General features: G+C 64.6%; 2 protein-coding genes across 4 annotated transcripts; one reads left to right on the top strand and one right to left on the bottom strand.

Annotated features, from left to right (window-relative positions):
* The first annotated feature begins 538 nt into the window (after positions 1-538).
* On the top strand, positions 539-6,465 carry AMH (anti-Mullerian hormone). 3 transcript variants are annotated; one of them, XM_038164118.1, is made up of 5 exons: positions 539-2,083; positions 3,093-3,271; positions 3,881-4,001; positions 4,149-4,341; positions 4,505-5,559. In XM_038164118.1, the coding sequence occupies exons 1-5, from the start codon at positions 1,519-1,521 to the stop codon at positions 5,418-5,420; spliced, it is 1,974 nt and encodes a 657-aa protein (XP_038020046.1). In that variant the 5' UTR covers positions 539-1,518; the 3' UTR covers positions 5,421-5,559. The 3 variants fall into 3 exon arrangements, with proteins under 3 accessions (XP_038020046.1, XP_038020045.1, XP_038020047.1); XM_038164117.1 differs by having other exon boundaries at positions 4,146-4,341; XM_038164119.1 differs by lacking the exons at positions 3,881-4,001; positions 4,149-4,341 and having other exon boundaries at positions 4,505-6,465.
* LOC119712635 (cilia- and flagella-associated protein 251-like) lies at positions 6,400-14,531 on the bottom strand. The gene is made up of 7 exons (XM_038164120.1): positions 14,428-14,531; positions 11,625-11,676; positions 9,678-9,819; positions 8,361-8,513; positions 8,215-8,277; positions 7,919-8,058; positions 6,400-7,799 (listed from the first exon to the last, which is right to left on the bottom strand). The coding sequence occupies exons 6-7, from the start codon at positions 8,033-8,035 to the stop codon at positions 7,137-7,139; spliced, it is 780 nt and encodes a 259-aa protein (XP_038020048.1). The 5' UTR covers positions 8,036-8,058; positions 8,215-8,277; positions 8,361-8,513; positions 9,678-9,819; positions 11,625-11,676; positions 14,428-14,531; the 3' UTR covers positions 6,400-7,136.
* Between the last annotated feature and the right edge of the window lie 393 nt (positions 14,532-14,924).

The raw sequence follows: 14,924 nt of genomic DNA, 5'->3' as shown, positions 1-14,924 counted from the left end.
TCACTTGGTTCCCATAAAAAAGCAGCAGCAGTTCTGCTCTTTCCCAGGTCCCTGTCCCTGAACTGGGGGGTCAGTGGGGGATCCTGGGGGGCTCAGTGGGTGAGGTCATGGCCAGGGCTGGGGCTCCTGACCAGTTCTGGTTGTTTGAGGGGCCATGGGAGCCCTGCAGCTGCACCCCCTTGATGGGGGAATCAAAGCCTTCCTCTGCTGCTGGGCTGGGATGGTCCCAGTCAGTCACAGAATCCCAGACTGGTTTGACTGGGACATTAAATCCTATCCAGTGCCACCCCTGCCGTGGCAGGGACACCTTCCACTGTCCCAGGCTGCTCCAAGCCCTGTCCAGCCTGGCCCTGGGCACTGCCAGGGATCCAGGGCAGCCCCAGCTGCTCTGGGCACCCTGTGCCAGGGCCTGCCCACCCTGCCAGGGAACAATTCCTGCCCAAGATCCCATCCAGCCCTGCCCTCTGGCACTGGGAGCCATTCCCTGGGTGCTGTCCCTGCAGGCCTTGTCCCCAGTCCCTCTGCAGCTCTCCTGGAGCCCCTTCAGGCCCTGCCAGGGGCTCTGAGCTCTGCCTGGAGCCTTCTCCTCTGCAGGTGAGCAGCCCCAGCTCTCCCAGCCTGGCTCCAGCCCTGGATCAGCTCCCTGGCCTTTGCCAGCCCCTGTTGAAGTGACCTCAGACTCCTCCAGGCCTTGCTGTGTCCATGTCCTGCTCCAGTTTGGGTGCTCCATCCTTTTCTGATGATCCTGAGCTCCAGACTGCAAATACTTGGAAACTCAGGAAGGGTCTGGAACTTTTTTTGTCGTGACATTTCCCCTTGCCAAAATCAGGAACTCTCTTGGGATGGGTTTCCAGGATGGTTGAGGCAGGTGGCATTGGCAATTCCAGCTGTTCCAGTGGGTCTGGGCATCCCATGGAGGGAAAGGTCTTTACAGTGGCATGTGAGACTCTAAGGGAGACACTGAGTGCTCAGAGTCTTCAGGCTGCTGCTGCCCCCCATGATTCCCAGGCCCAGGATGAAGCCCTTTTCCAGGGCAGCCTGTTGAGCTGCAGGGTGAAGGTTTTCCAGCCAGAAGAAGGAATGCTTTCCGTACATTTGCTTACTTCAGCCCATTATCTGCCCCTGTCCCCCTCCTCCTGCTCTGGCTCGCTCTCCCCTCCCGGTGTTTCAGTGCTGATGGGGTCGTACGTGCCAGACCCCATGGGGATCCCATTCCAGACACTCATCCTCCTTTAGAAAACATCCAAAGTCAAGGCCGTGCATCCCTACCAGCGAGTGCAGCAGCTTCGATCTTTGCACGTTTCCAAAAGGAGCTGCAGACCCAAAAATAGAACAAATAAAGTTTCTTTGCCACCTCCCTCGCTGCTCCGCAGCGCGACAGCCCCGGGGCGGCTCAGGGGAGGTGGCCGTGCCTCGGCCACTCAAGGCCACCCGTGGTTAAAAGGGAGAGCTGTCCTCCCTCTTGCTGCCGAGGGCTTGGGATCCTGAGCTGCTCCAGGGAAGAGCTGAGGTGGGACCATGAGCGCTCTCAGGGGGCTCCTGCTGTGCCTGCTGCTGCTGCTCCCCTCTGCAGCTCGGCCCAGCAAAGAGGGAAGGGATTCCCTGCTGGAGCCGAGCCTGCTGGGAGAGCCGGGGCTGGAAGCAGAAGGGAGAAAGGTGGGAAATGGAAGTTCGCAGGAGACGCCCAGGTCCAGAAGGGCTGCTGCCGCTCGCCTCTTCTCCAAGCCTGAGCCGGGAGCCGAATGCCCGCAGGGGGTGGCTGAGGAGGAGGGCCCGGGCTGGTCCCGCTCCAGCCTGCAGCCCTGGCCCCTCGGGGGCCTGGAAGGGCCCGTGTGCAGGGTGAAGATGGAGCAGGACGGGGCCACCCCGAGGCAGCTGGAGGTGGTGGGTGTGCTCAGCCACTACGAGAGCACCTTCATCAAACTGCTGAGACGGCGCCGGAGCTGGGACGGGAACTTCCCGGGGACCTTCGGGCTGTGCCGGCCCGGGGAGGCAGGGGCTGCTCCCCATCCCCTGCAGAGGATCCACGAGCACGTGCTGGAGCCGGGGCTGGAGAGATTCCTCGTCCTGCACCTGGAGGAAGGTTGGTGGGAGAGCCCTGAGGGCTCCGAGGTGGAACAGGAGGGGAAGGATGCAGGGCTCGGGGTGGTGATGCTGTTTGCTGGCCCGAAGTCAGGGATTTAAACAGAATTAAATCCGGGGGTTGGGTTCCCTTTGAAAACAGAGAAATGGTGGAGTGAAATGTTTCTGGGTATGTTTTTAAGGAGGTGAGGATGAGGTGAGGATGGCAGCGTGGCTCTGCCATCCGTCCCCGCCTCTGACCAACAGCCAGGTGCCACATTCCAGCCATGTTTGGGACACGCTCTCAGGGGTGCACAGGGTGCGATTGTTGGGGTGTCTGTGCAGGGCCAGGGGTGGGACTGGTGATTCTTGAGGGTCCCTTCCAGCTCAGGACATTCTGTGGTTCTTGGTGGCTTCTGCTCTGCTCTCACCAGTGTTTCTCACTTTCTGTGTTTGGGTCCCATCCCAGCTCGGCAGCCCGGCGCATGCTGCTCTCCACTCTCGGGGCTGTGGAGCAGCCCGGGGTCCTGGGCTGCTGCTGTAGCTTCAGCCTTATGGGAAATCCTCTGCACACATTCCCCTGTCCCGTTCCGGGGTGATCCCGGTTCTGGAGAGGGAGTTAAGGCCTCCAGTTTAATCTGGAGAGGGCGGAAAGGGCGGTGGTTGTTTCTTTCGTCCGGAAATCTTCCGCCTCTCCTGGGCTTTGGATTTTCAGCTGGCCTCAGCCGTGCCGGGCAGTGGGGAAGTGGCTCTTCCCCGGGCAGTGGCCACAGCGTCCCCGAGCCACTGGAGAGCAGATTTCCATGGGCTCTGGGGAGAGGCAGCTCCCCGCTCGCCGGGTGCAGGGTGTGTCCCGCTCGCCATCTCCCTGGAGCCCGGGACAGGATTTGCTGCGTCCCCTCTCCCCTGTCGGCTCCTGTGCCGGTGCTCCGGTCCCTTCATGGGGACAGTGCTCGGCCCGAAGCCCCTTCCCCACCCCCGGAGCCCCGCGGCGCCGGAGGGGATTCACGGCCGTGTCTCCCCCGTTCCAGTGCAGTGGGAGGCGCAGGTGAAGCTGCGGTTCCAGCTGGTTTTCCAGGCGGAGGTGGGACGGGCTGTGGGAGAGCTGCAGGCGGCCGTGATGCTCTTCTACCTGGGCCGCCGGGAGGGCCGGGGCTCCGGGCAGCCGCAGGAGCTGCTGGCCAGCGGCCCGGGGCTGCCGCGGGACCAGGTGGGTCCGGGCCTTGGTGGGAGCGGGGGGCGGGAGGGGGTGTCCCGGCTCTGCTGCCCTGTGCCGCTGTCACCCCTCCCAGTCCATTCACCAGCCCCTCCAGCTCCCTTTGCTATCCACTCCCAATTCATTCATCGTTCCTCCCAGTCCATTCACCATCCCCTCCCAATCCAACTCATTCACAATCCCCTCCCAGCCCCTTTGTCACCCCTCCAGCCCCTTGGCCAACCCTCCCAGTCCCTTTGCCGTCCCCTCCCGGCAGCTCCGCCCCGTCTCCCGCTCCCGCCGTGCCTGAAGATGGAGCTCTGCCCCTGTCCGCAGCTGCCGCAGGGCCGGCGGGGCTGCCCCGGCACCCAGCCCGCTCTGGGGTCCTGATCCCCGCTCCTCGGGTGTTCTCTGGGTTCCCTGCACCCCGCGGCCCCCAGAGCAGCTCTGGGGCTGGGGACGAAGCTCCCAGTGGTCCCCACCCTGCCTGTCGCTGCTCCCTGGGCCACCGCGGGCCGGGTGACCCGCAGCCAGCAGGGACCGCGGCGGGGGCTCAGGTGAGTGTGTCCCCCGTGATGTCTCACTCACGCCATCGGGCCTTCTGTGGTTTCTGCCTCGGTGCAGAGGCTCTGCCTCTCCAGGGACACGCAGTACCTGGCCCTGGCGGCCGCCGCAGCCTCGGTCACCCGCAGCGCGGAGCGGCTCCGCTTCTCGGCTTCCCTGGCCATCCACGGCGGCGCGGGAGGTAGGGAGGGGGGACACCATGGGGACTGCAGCGTCCCTGCCCTCGTGTCCTCGCTTGGGCTCTTGGGGTCCTCTCAGGCCCGCGGGAGGTGGTGGGGACATGCAGGAGACCCCAGACCGACGTCCTCTCCTCTCGTGGCCGCAGCAGGTGCCCCCCTGCCCCGCACGGAGGTGCAGCAGCTCCTGTTCGGCTCCGATGACAAATGTTTCACCCGGATGACCCCGGTGCTGCTGCTGCTGGCCAAGTCACGGCAGCAGGAGGAGGAAGAGGAGGCTTTGGCCCCATCCTCCTACCTCTCTGCTGAGGGGGTGGTGGACACGGCTCCGTACCCGCAGCTCAGGTCCGTGGCCGCCACTGTGGGCACGGGAGAACACAGGGGCTGGGAGATGAAGTGGGACAGGGGCAGCCCCAGCTGTGGGACCAGGGACGGCTGTAGGGCATAGCTTGGTGGGACCCCCGAGCTGCACGGGCACCCCGTGACTCTCCCTGTGTTCTCCTTGCAGCCCACCCCAGGCCGGCACCGAGGAGCTGCCGACCCCCGCTGCCCCGGGCCAAGCCAACGCCTCGTCCCCAGCTCCCGGTGGCAGCGCCCAGTTCCTGGCAACCCTGACCCGCTTCATCCGGCAGCTCCTGAGCTCCTCCAGCGAGCCGCCCCCCCAGCCCAGTGCCCACCACTGGCTGGACTTCGAGATGATGGAGACCCTCCCTCACCAGCTGCTCAACCTGTCGGAGGAGGCGGCGCTGGAGCGGCTGGTGCAGTCGGAGGAGCCCTCGGTGCTGCTGCTGCCCCAGGACAGCGGGGCCGTGCTGGAGCAGCACCTGGGGGACTGGCAGCCGGAGGGCACCGTGCTGCAGCTGCTGATGGGCAAACTGCAGGCGGTCATCCAGGAGCTCAGGGACATCCCGGCTTTCCAAGCCAACGCGGCGCTTTTCCAGCGCCTCCTGACCTTCTGCTACTACCCAGCAGAGCCGGGGCAGGCCGAGGCGGCCGAGCGGGACCCGGGCTCTCGGAAGCTGCGCACGCTGCTGCTGCTGAAGGCGCTGCAGTCGGTGCGGGCGCGCTGGCAGGAGCGCAGGAAGGTGCAGCGGCAGAACCGCAGCGCCCGGCAGCAGGCGCACTGCCGGCTGCAGGAGCTCACCATCGACCTGCGCGACCGCCACTTCGTCATCATGCCCACCATGTACGCGGCCAACAACTGCGAGGGGCCCTGCCGGCTGCCGCTCTCCGCGCGCATCCCCAGCTATTTCTCGCACACGGTGCTGCTGCTGGGCATGCAGGACCAGGGCTCGCCGCTGCGCAGGGCTCCCTGCTGCGTGCCCGTGCGCTACTCGGACCAGCTCATCATCAGCCTGTCCTCGGACGGGCTGGAGATCCGCAAGTTCCCCAACATGGTGGCAGAGGAGTGCGGCTGCCGGTGAGGCTCCCGCCGGCCTCCCCGCTCGCCCCACCCCGGCCCCTCTCCCGGTTTGCCCTCCCGGCTCGGGATCCGGTGCTTCTCCCGAGACGGGAGCTCCCGTGTGTCCTTCGCCCATGGTTTGGCTCGTCGCTCTGGTTCTGGGTTCGTCCATGCCTGTCCCTGGCGCTGCTCCGGGCTCCGCTGGGCATGTCCCCCTGCCGCTGCTGAGGGTGCCCGAGGTGCCCGCGGGCTCTGCCTCCGCTGGGCAGGGCCGTGGGGAGGACAAGGCTTGGCAGATCCAGGCAGGACCGTTCTTGTTTACCCCTCACTCTCTGCTCCTGTGGTGGCTGGGGAGGGCAGCTGCTGCCTCCTCCAAGCCTTGCAGCATCCTCTGGCCATTCCCCAGCCCACGGCCCATCACGGGACACCCCTGGCCACACGGCTCCACCTGTGACAGCAGAGCAAGAGGCCAAATCCCCTCGCAGAGACCAGCCTTGCCCTGGGGACACGGCTCTGTGTGAGCCGCGGCCGCGAGGAGCCGCTGGCCGTGCCTTGGGGCTCCCGGCCAGGTCACATCTGCGTCACCCCGCGCTGACCCCGCTGCCGGGGCGAGGGGAGGAGGGAGGGAGCGATCCCCTTACAGCTCCCGGGCTGCTCTCACCATTAATGGGAGCGGGAGCAAACGGCTGCCAGAGCACCTGCTCCGTGTCCCCGCCGGCGTCAGCACGGGCTGCCTGCCCCAGATCATCTTCCAGCTGAGCCCGGCCCCCAGCCGGGGAGCCAAACCCTTGGGAGCAGCTCCTGGGCTTGTCCTGGCTACACCTCCTCGGGCTTTGCATTGGAGGGGTGCACGGCTGGGGGTTGGTACCCACCAGTCCCACCTCACAGCCCTGCAGGATTAACCCTGGAAACACACACGCACATAACCAGGGACAAAACACATAACCAGGGACAAAACACATAACCAGGGACAAGGGCTTTTCTCATTTTCCTTTGGTTTTTTTTTTTCCTATTTTTAAAAGCATCCAGTTGAATACCTTATTAAAAATGAAAATAGTTTATTTTAACCGCTGTTGATTTAGCAAATACTGAAACCTGCCTTGGGTCGGGGCTGTGAACATCTCTGGCTGTGTGATATTGCTCTTGTGTTTCCTTCCTAAAAGCGACTCGGAGAAGGCGAGGCCTGCAGGGATCCCTGGGGGGAGGGCTCCAGCCCTGCTCTGTCCCCTGCACCTTCTGGGCCACCCCGCAGTGATGGCACTGGGCTGGCTGAGGTCGGGGGGGTCTGTCCCTGATGTCCCTCTGAGGACGGCTGCAGCCTGGTTCCGTAACCCAGAGTATTCTTCTCTCTTGATTTGCTTTCAATAAAACCATTAACCCAAGAGCTGCACAGTCTGGACACAGCTCTGTTCACTGGGATCCCCGCGCCGCCCCGGAACCACGCGTGGAGGGGAACTGCAGAGGGGTTTCGGGTGGGGGTGGAGAAGGCAGGAGGCCCAAAGAAGCTCTTTCCATGAGTCATTTCAGGTCTCCTTTGATCCAGGGGGGCCCAAAGTCCCCGGTGAAGCTCGTGCCAGGCTCCTGGGCTGCTCTGCTGCTGCTCGGGGGTCCTGGCGTGCTGCCCGTGCCCGGGGGTGTCTCTGGAGGGCAGGCAGGGGCGGGGGTCCCTTGCCAGGGGCAGTGGTGGGATTGGATCCCCCTGGATCCAGCGCCATCGAGCCCCGCGCCCACCCCGGCCTCAGTCGCGCCTCTTGCCCTCCCTGGCCCTGCCGTCCCTGCCCGGCGCCGGCTCCCAGGGCTTCCTGCCCTTCTGCTGCTTCCAGTCCCGCCTCGGGCTCTCCCGGCCGCCGTCAGCCCTGCCGGGACGGCCCCTCCTGGACTCATCCCTCTCCCGCCGTCTCTCCTTCCTCTCCTTCCTCTCCTTCCTCTCCCGGTCCCGCTTCTTCTGGGGCTGCTGCTCCGGTTCCCTGGGAGCCCTGGGGGCTCGGCCAGGTTTGTCCCCCGCTGTCCTGTCCTTGGCTCGTGCCTCCCTCCGGCTGCTCCGCTCCACATGGACAGCACGGCCTTCCCGGGACTTCTCCTTCTTCTCCTCCTTCTTCTTGTCCTCCTTCTCCTCCTCCTCCTCCTCATCATCATCATTCTCCTCTTTTTCTTCCTCCTTCTCCTCCTTTTCTTCCTCCTCGTCCTCCTCCTCCTCCCTCTCCACCTTCTTCTCCTGCTTCTCCTGGCTCTTCTTCCCCTCCGTCACAGCCACTGGCACCTCGGGGACATCTGTAGGTTCTTCATCCTTGTCCTCATCCTCATCCTTGTCCTCATCCTTGTCTTCATCCTTGTCGCCATCCTTGTCCTCATCCTCTGGTGTTGTGCGGCCAAACCACTTCTTGAAGATCCAGGGTTCTGCCTGCGGGGACAGAGGGGACCAGGAGCTGATGATGCAGCCCAGGGGATGGGACCCCTCTCCATCCTTCCCCCTGGGGACAAGATGCTCCCTGCCCTGGGAGATGCCACCCTGACCCGTACCAGGTTGCTGTCAGCTTCGCTGTCATCGTAATCGTCACCGTCTTCGTCATCATCATCCTCCTCCACCGCGCTGCTCTCCGGTGGCGGCGCAGGCTGGGCAGTCACCGCCTCTGGCATCTCCAGCTTGGGGCTCACGACCTCTGGGAGGAGAGAGGGACAGGCCACCGCCAGCTGAGGATGAGGCTGCTTGGGCGGGACACCCCAGCCAGGGGCTCCCAGGGCCACCCCAGCCAGGGATGTGGCCGCGTCTCAGGCTGGCCCCGGGGGATCGGGGAGGGACGGAGGGTCGGACCCACCGGGAACGGGAGGGGGCGGAGGCTCCTGCCGGCCGCGGGCGAGTCCCTCCTTGGAGCACGGCGCTGCAAGACAGGAGGGGACAGGAGCCAGGAGGTGGCAGCACGGGCTGGCCCCCCCTTCCCGCTCCGCCCGGCTCCCGACTCACCTTGGAGCACCTGGAAGGTGACGCTGAGCAGGGCGACCACGGAGGCCACCAGGATGCACTTGTTGAGGGTGAGCCCTTCCCAGAGCAGCGGCTCCTCCGCAGGGTCCGGGCTGGGCGGCTCCACCTTGCTCTGCACGGGGAGGGTCCTGGGGACTGCGGCCCCCAGGGAAAAATGTTACTGGAGGGAACTGGGAATGCAAAGGGCTCCGAGCTGGGGGGTGGGAAGAGCTCTTAACATCCCTCTGCATAGCCCACTCAGGGCAGGGACAGGGACAGGGACAGGGACAGGGACAGGGACAGGGACAGGGACAGGGACAGGGACAGGACAGGGACAGGGGCAGGGACAGGGACAGGGACAGGGGCAGGGACAGGACAGGGACAGGGGCAGGGGCAGGACAGGGACAGGGACAGGGACAGGGGCAGGGGCAGGGGCAGGACAGGGACAGGGACAGGGACAGGGACAGGGGCAGGGGCAGGACAGGGACAGGGACAGGGACAGGGACAGGGACAGGGACAGGGACAGGGGCAGGACAGGGACAGGGACAGGGACAGGGACAGGGACAGGGGCAGGGACAGGGACAGGGACAGGGGCAGGGGCAGGGGCAGGGAACAGGGGCAGGGACAGGGAACAGGGGCAGGGACAGGGCAGGGACAGGGACAGGGGCAGGGACAGGGACAGGGGCAGGGGCAGGGGCAGGGAACAGGGGCAGGGACAGGGCAGGGACAGGGACAGGGACAGGGACAGGGACAGGGGCAGGGACAGGGACAGGGGCAGGGACAGGGGCAGGGGCAGAGACAGGGACAGGGATGGGGACGGGGACAGGGACAGGGACAGGGCAGGGAACAGGGGACAGGAGCTGCTCCCGCCACGTGTTTGCACTGCAGGAGTGGGGACAAGAGTGTCCCGGGGGCTGAGACCGAGGGGTTTGGGCCATGGTGGCATTAGAGTATCCTGGCGATCAAACTTGGAAAAGCTCTGTCCATGCTGCTCCTCCAGCAGCAAATCTGGGCAGGATGGAGAGAGGAGGAGGAGGAGGAGGAGGAGGAGGAGGAGGAGGAGGAGGAGGAGGAGGAGGAGGAGGAGGAGGAAGAAGAGGAAGATCTGGCAGGCGGCTGAGGAGCCCCATCTCCATCCCCATGTCCCTGATTTCCCCATTGATTTCCCCTGTCCGTGGCCAGACAGCGCCTCCGGGGCTGGCCGGGGACAGGGGCTTGTGCCTCTGTGGCCACCTGGGGCCGGGGTGGCCATTCAGGGGCAGGGAAGGGCTTTCCCACACACCCACCTGGCGGCCCGGCAGCGCTGCCCTTGGCTCCCACCTTCTCCACCCGCTTCTTCTCCGCCGCTTTCCTGTCCCCGCCGAGCGGGGCTGGCTCTGGCATGTCCGGCTCCTGGCTCTGCCTCGGGCTGGTCCCGGTCCTGCTCGGAGACACCGCGCCGGGGGCTCCCCTCCTCTATTCCCTGCGGGGAGGGCACGGAGCGGGGCTGGGGGGACAGGGACAGGGACACGCTGCTCCGGGGGTCCCCGGTGCTGCCCCAGCGAGAGGAACCAGCCCGGCTCCTGCAGCACCTGGGGCGGGTGCTCACCTCAACAGCCTTAAAACCGGGGTGTATTTTACGTTATTTAAGCTGGATTTAGCCACGAGTTAGCCCCGGCTAACACACGGGTGGGCTGGCGACTGGCGGCCCCCAGGCTGTGCTTGGGATCCCCCCGGAGCAGCCCCCGGGGCCGGACCGGGGCTGCAGCACCCCCCGAGGGCAGGCTCGATGTGCGGGGAGCGGAGGGAGCCGCGCCGTGCCCGGGCTGGGCGCTGAGCGGGGCTCTGGTGCCGGGCTGGGCGTTGGTCAGTGGCACCAGAGAGAGCTGCCCACGGGCACGGATCAGTGACAGCGACAGCTGGGGGACCTTGGGCTGCCCCGGGATGGACGTGCTGCAACCCTGCCGGGCGGAATGTCACTGCGGGACAGCCCCAGCCCGGCCCCCTGACCCTGACCCGGCACAGGGATCCATCCCTGGCACCCCCTCCCCTGGCACAGGGATCCATCCCCAGCATTCCCTGCTCTGGCACAGGGATCCATCCCAGGCACCCCCTCCCCTGGCACAGGGATCCATCCCAGACACCTCCTCCCCTGGCACAGGGATCCATCCCCGGCACCCCCTCCCCTGGCACAGGGATCCATCCCCAGCATTCTCTGCTCTGGCACAGGGATCCATCCCAGACACCTCCTCCCCTGGCACAGGGATCCATCCCAGACACCCCCTCCCCTGGCACAGGGATCCATCCCTGGCACCCCCTCCCCTGGCACAGGGATCCATCCCAGACACCCCCTTCCCTGGCACAGGGATCCATCCCCAGCATTCCCTGCTCTGGCACAGGGATCCATCCCAGACACCCCCTCCCCTGGCACACAGATCCATCCCAGGCACCCTCTGCCGTGCCCTGGCACACAGCTCCATCTCTGGGACCCCCTGCCCTCCCCTGGCACAGGGATCCATGCCAGACATCCCCTGCCCCTGCACAGGAATCCATCCTCAGCACCCCCTGCCCCTCCCCTGGCACAGGGAACCATCCCAGGCATCCCCTGCTCTGAACAGGGATCCATCCCCAGCACCCCCTGCCCTGCCCTGGCACAGGGAACCATCCCCTGCACTCCCTGCCCTGGCAGAGGGATCCGTCTCTGGCACCCCCTGCCCTTGATTCATCTCTAGGACCCCCTGCCCCTCCCCTGGCACAGGGATCCATCCCAGGCATCCCCTGCTCTGAACAGGGATCCATCCCAGCACCCCCTGCCCTGCCCTGGCACAGGGATCCATCCCTGGCACAGGGATCCATCCCCAGCACCCCCTCCCCTGGCACAGGGATCCATCCCCAGCATTCCCTGCTCTGGCACCGGGATCCATCCCCAGCACCCCCTGCCCTGCCCTGGCACAGGGATCCATCCCTGGCACTGGGATCCCCCCAGCACCCCCTGCCCTGCCCTGGCACAGGGATCCATCCCTGGCACTGGGATCCATCCCCGGCACCCCCTCCCCTGGCACAGGGATCCATCCCCAGCATTCCCTGCTCTGGCACCGGGATCCATCCCCAGCACCCCCTGCCCTGCCCTGGCACAGGGATCCATCCCTGGCACTGGGATCCCCCCAGGCACCCCCTGCCCTGCCCTGGCACTGGGATCCATCCCCGGCACCCCCTGCCCTGCCCTGGCACAGGGATCCATCCCTGGCACTGGGATCCCCCCAGGCACCCCCTGCCCCTGGCACTCACATGGGCTCCAGCGCTCTCCCGTGGCTGTCGCTGCTCACCCGAGCGTTGGCATCTGTCACAGACAAGCACAGCTCAGCTCCTCAGGTGACAAATCTGGGGAGGTGGGATTCACCGGGGGCTGGGGGGTGTGGGCCCCTCGGGGACACCCCCAGCCTGCAGTGGGGTGACATCTGGCTGTGCTCCCGTGTCTCCCGTGGATGGACCGAGGTGTCCCAAGTCAGGCAAAAAGCCCCCCCAGGCAGCGAGAAGGGGCAATGGGAACTCTGGGACTCTGAGTCCCAAAAGGTCACCAGCCTGGATATCACAGGGCAGTGGCAGCCAAAGGGACAGTGACCTCCCTGCCAAGGCACACGGGGGGACCAACAGTCCAGGGTGTGCTCAGACACCCCGAAAACACAAGGCTGGACACTGGAGGGCCAGAGCCTGGCAGCAGGAGAAGGCCCAGCTACCACGGAGCCACCAGACCTCCAAAAGGAACTCACGGGACCTCAGGGAGGGCTCTCAGGGCTTTTCCCAGCTGGGAAGTGGCAGAGCAAACTGAGGGTCCCCAGGGCTCCGACACCAGGAAGGGCTGGGGAGGGGGCTGGGCTCAGGGGGTCCTTGGGGTTTCTCTGCCCTGGGAGAGCTGCAGGGTGGGAAGGCACCACAAGGTCCCAGCAGCACTGGCCCCAGTCCTCTTGGCATCTCCGAGTGCAGTGCCTCAGGTGCCACATCCTCCCCAGAAGGAAGAATTCTGCCCCCTTTGAGCCAGATTTAGTTGGTTTCCCCCCTGTGGAACACTGAGAAAAAGATCCCAGTACCCAGGATGAGACCTACCACTCAATGTTGGAAGCAGAACAGATAAATAGGAGGAATCCTTTTGGCCATTATGTGAAAATCTTTGCTCTCAAGAGGAAATAAAGTGAGTGTTTGGTTTGCTTAGGTGATGTAAGTCTGGCCCTTTCTCTGCTGGGAAGGGCTGGAGCTGCCCCAGGACTCTGGGGGGATTTCCAGACCCAGGGAAAGCACAAAGGTGGAGAACTTTTCCTTAAAGTGTTTTCCCCCCATGTGCTTGCCCTGGTTTTGAGCTTCTCAATCATTCACCCTGGTTTTGGGCACAGATGAGCACCAGGAAGGTGGAGGAGGGCCTGAGCCTCTGTTCCTTTCTCCCTGGCTCGATCATGCTCCCATGGAGCTGGCGTCACACAGGTGTCCCTCAATGCCTGAGGTCACCTGTGAAGTGACACCACCAGGAAGAACCATCTCTGCCAGGCTGAGCTGTGTCCTGCAGAGTCTCACACACCTCACCAGTGGCCATGGCTCGTGGTGAGAACAAGGAACCTCTTCTCCTGTCCTTCCCAGGCCACCTCTGAGCTCTCCCTGCCCACCTGGACAGCCCTTCGGTGGCCTCAGGGCATCCCAAGTCCTTCTCCAATTCCACACAGAGCCCATGTCACCTCGAGGGACCCTCACTAAATGGAGAGGGATCAAACACTGTGCCCACAGCACACCCCTGCTGGGGTCCCCAGAGCCCAGCTGAGCCCAGTGCTCTGTCACAGAGTGCCAGGCTCTTTCCACACCTCCACCCCTTTGGCTTCACCCTGAAGGAGGAGCCCAAACAGCCTCCAGACCCGGGGGCAGGCGTGTGTCCTTCCCTGCCGTGTGCCCCAAAGGAATTAACTCGGCCCCAGAGCTGACCACATCCATGTCCAGCTCTGTCCCCTCTGGCCAGGAGATGGGGGTCCGTGCCCTGGCAGGAGGAGGATGCACTCTGAGGCTCCACAGCCCACGCAGGATCCTTGTCCCCAGGCAGGATGGGCCGTGTCACCTGCAGGAACAGCTGTCCTGGGCTGGTGACCCAGGCACAGCCACTGCCAGACCAAGCAGGGCAGGGATGGCCACAGTGCCATGTGAGGCCATCAATGCCAGGGGTGGCCATCAATGCCAGGGGTGGCCATCAATGCCAGGGACACTTTGCCCATGGCAGCACTGGTCACCTGCAGCCCCCAAGTCCTTGCTCACAATGCCCCTGCCCAGGAGCCCTCCCATCCATCCATCCATCCATCCATCCATCCATCCATCCATCATCCATCCATCCATCCATCCATCCATCCATCATCCATCCATCCATCCATCCATCATCCATCCATCCATCCATCCATCCATCCCTATCCATCCATCCATCATCCATCCATCCATCCATCCATCCATCCATCCATCCATCCATCCATCCATCCATCATCCATCCATCCATCATCCATCCATCCATCCATCCATCATCCATCCATCCATCCATCCATCCATCCATCCATCCATCCATCCATCATCCATCCATCCATCCATCATCCATCATCCATCCATCATCCATCCATCCATCCATCCATCCATCCATCCATCCATCCATCCATCCATCCATCATCCATCCATCCATCATCCATCCATCCATCCATCCATCCATCCATCCATCCATCCATCCATCATCCATCCATCCCTCTCCCCTGCCCATCCCTCTCCGGGTCTCACGCCCCGCACTCCAGATCCGCCCATAAAGGCTCAAAATCGCGGGCACTTAGCAAATAATCAGCTCCGCTCTGCTGCCGCTGGGGCTCCTCCTGCACGGGCTCCCGAGGTCGCCTTCACCGCTGACTCACGTCAAAGAAACTTCCAAAAATAGTCCCCTCGCCTGCCCCGCTCTCCCTGTCACCCTCGCCCGGGGATGAGCCCCGTGGCTCCCGCTCCCTCGCGGCCACAGAGAGCCGGGCTGGGGCCGGGGCTGGCCAGGGGCTGCCCCTCACCAGGGTTTAAAAGCCACAGAAATCCGTACCTGGGGTCGGCGCCGCCTCCTCCTCGGCTGCAGCCCCCGGGCGGCCCCGGCTCTCCCGGGTAAAGAACAGCAACAGCTGCCGGAGGGAGCGGGAGCAAAATAGCGCCCAATCACCGGGGCCCGAGCACCACAAAAGGCAGCTCAGCCCCGGCCCCCAGCGCAGGGGCTGCCCCGGGCACGGGCTGCGGCTCTCGGGGCACCTGCGAGGGGTTTGTCCCTCTGTGACACTCCCGGAGAGCACGGGGAGGGGACAGGCCCCCGGCCCCGCGTGTCTGAGCCAGCTGTGCGAGGGATGGATGGAGGGATGGAGGGATGGATGGATGGATGGATGGATGGATGGATGGATGGATGGATGGATGGATGGATGGAAGGATGGATGTGGGCACTGGGGGTGCAGAGGTGGAGCCAGGCACAGGTAAGGAAAGAGGACGAGAAATCCCCCTGGCGGCAGCAGTGCTCAGACAATCCCAATGAAAATCCCATTTTGCAGTGTTTGG

This window comes from Motacilla alba, chromosome 28 (genome assembly GCF_015832195.1).
Source record: "Motacilla alba alba isolate MOTALB_02 chromosome 28, Motacilla_alba_V1.0_pri, whole genome shotgun sequence".
Taxonomy (NCBI): domain Eukaryota; kingdom Metazoa; phylum Chordata; class Aves; order Passeriformes; family Motacillidae; genus Motacilla; species Motacilla alba.
Note: the sequence above shows the minus strand (reverse complement) of the source record. Positions and strands in the feature narration are given on the sequence as shown.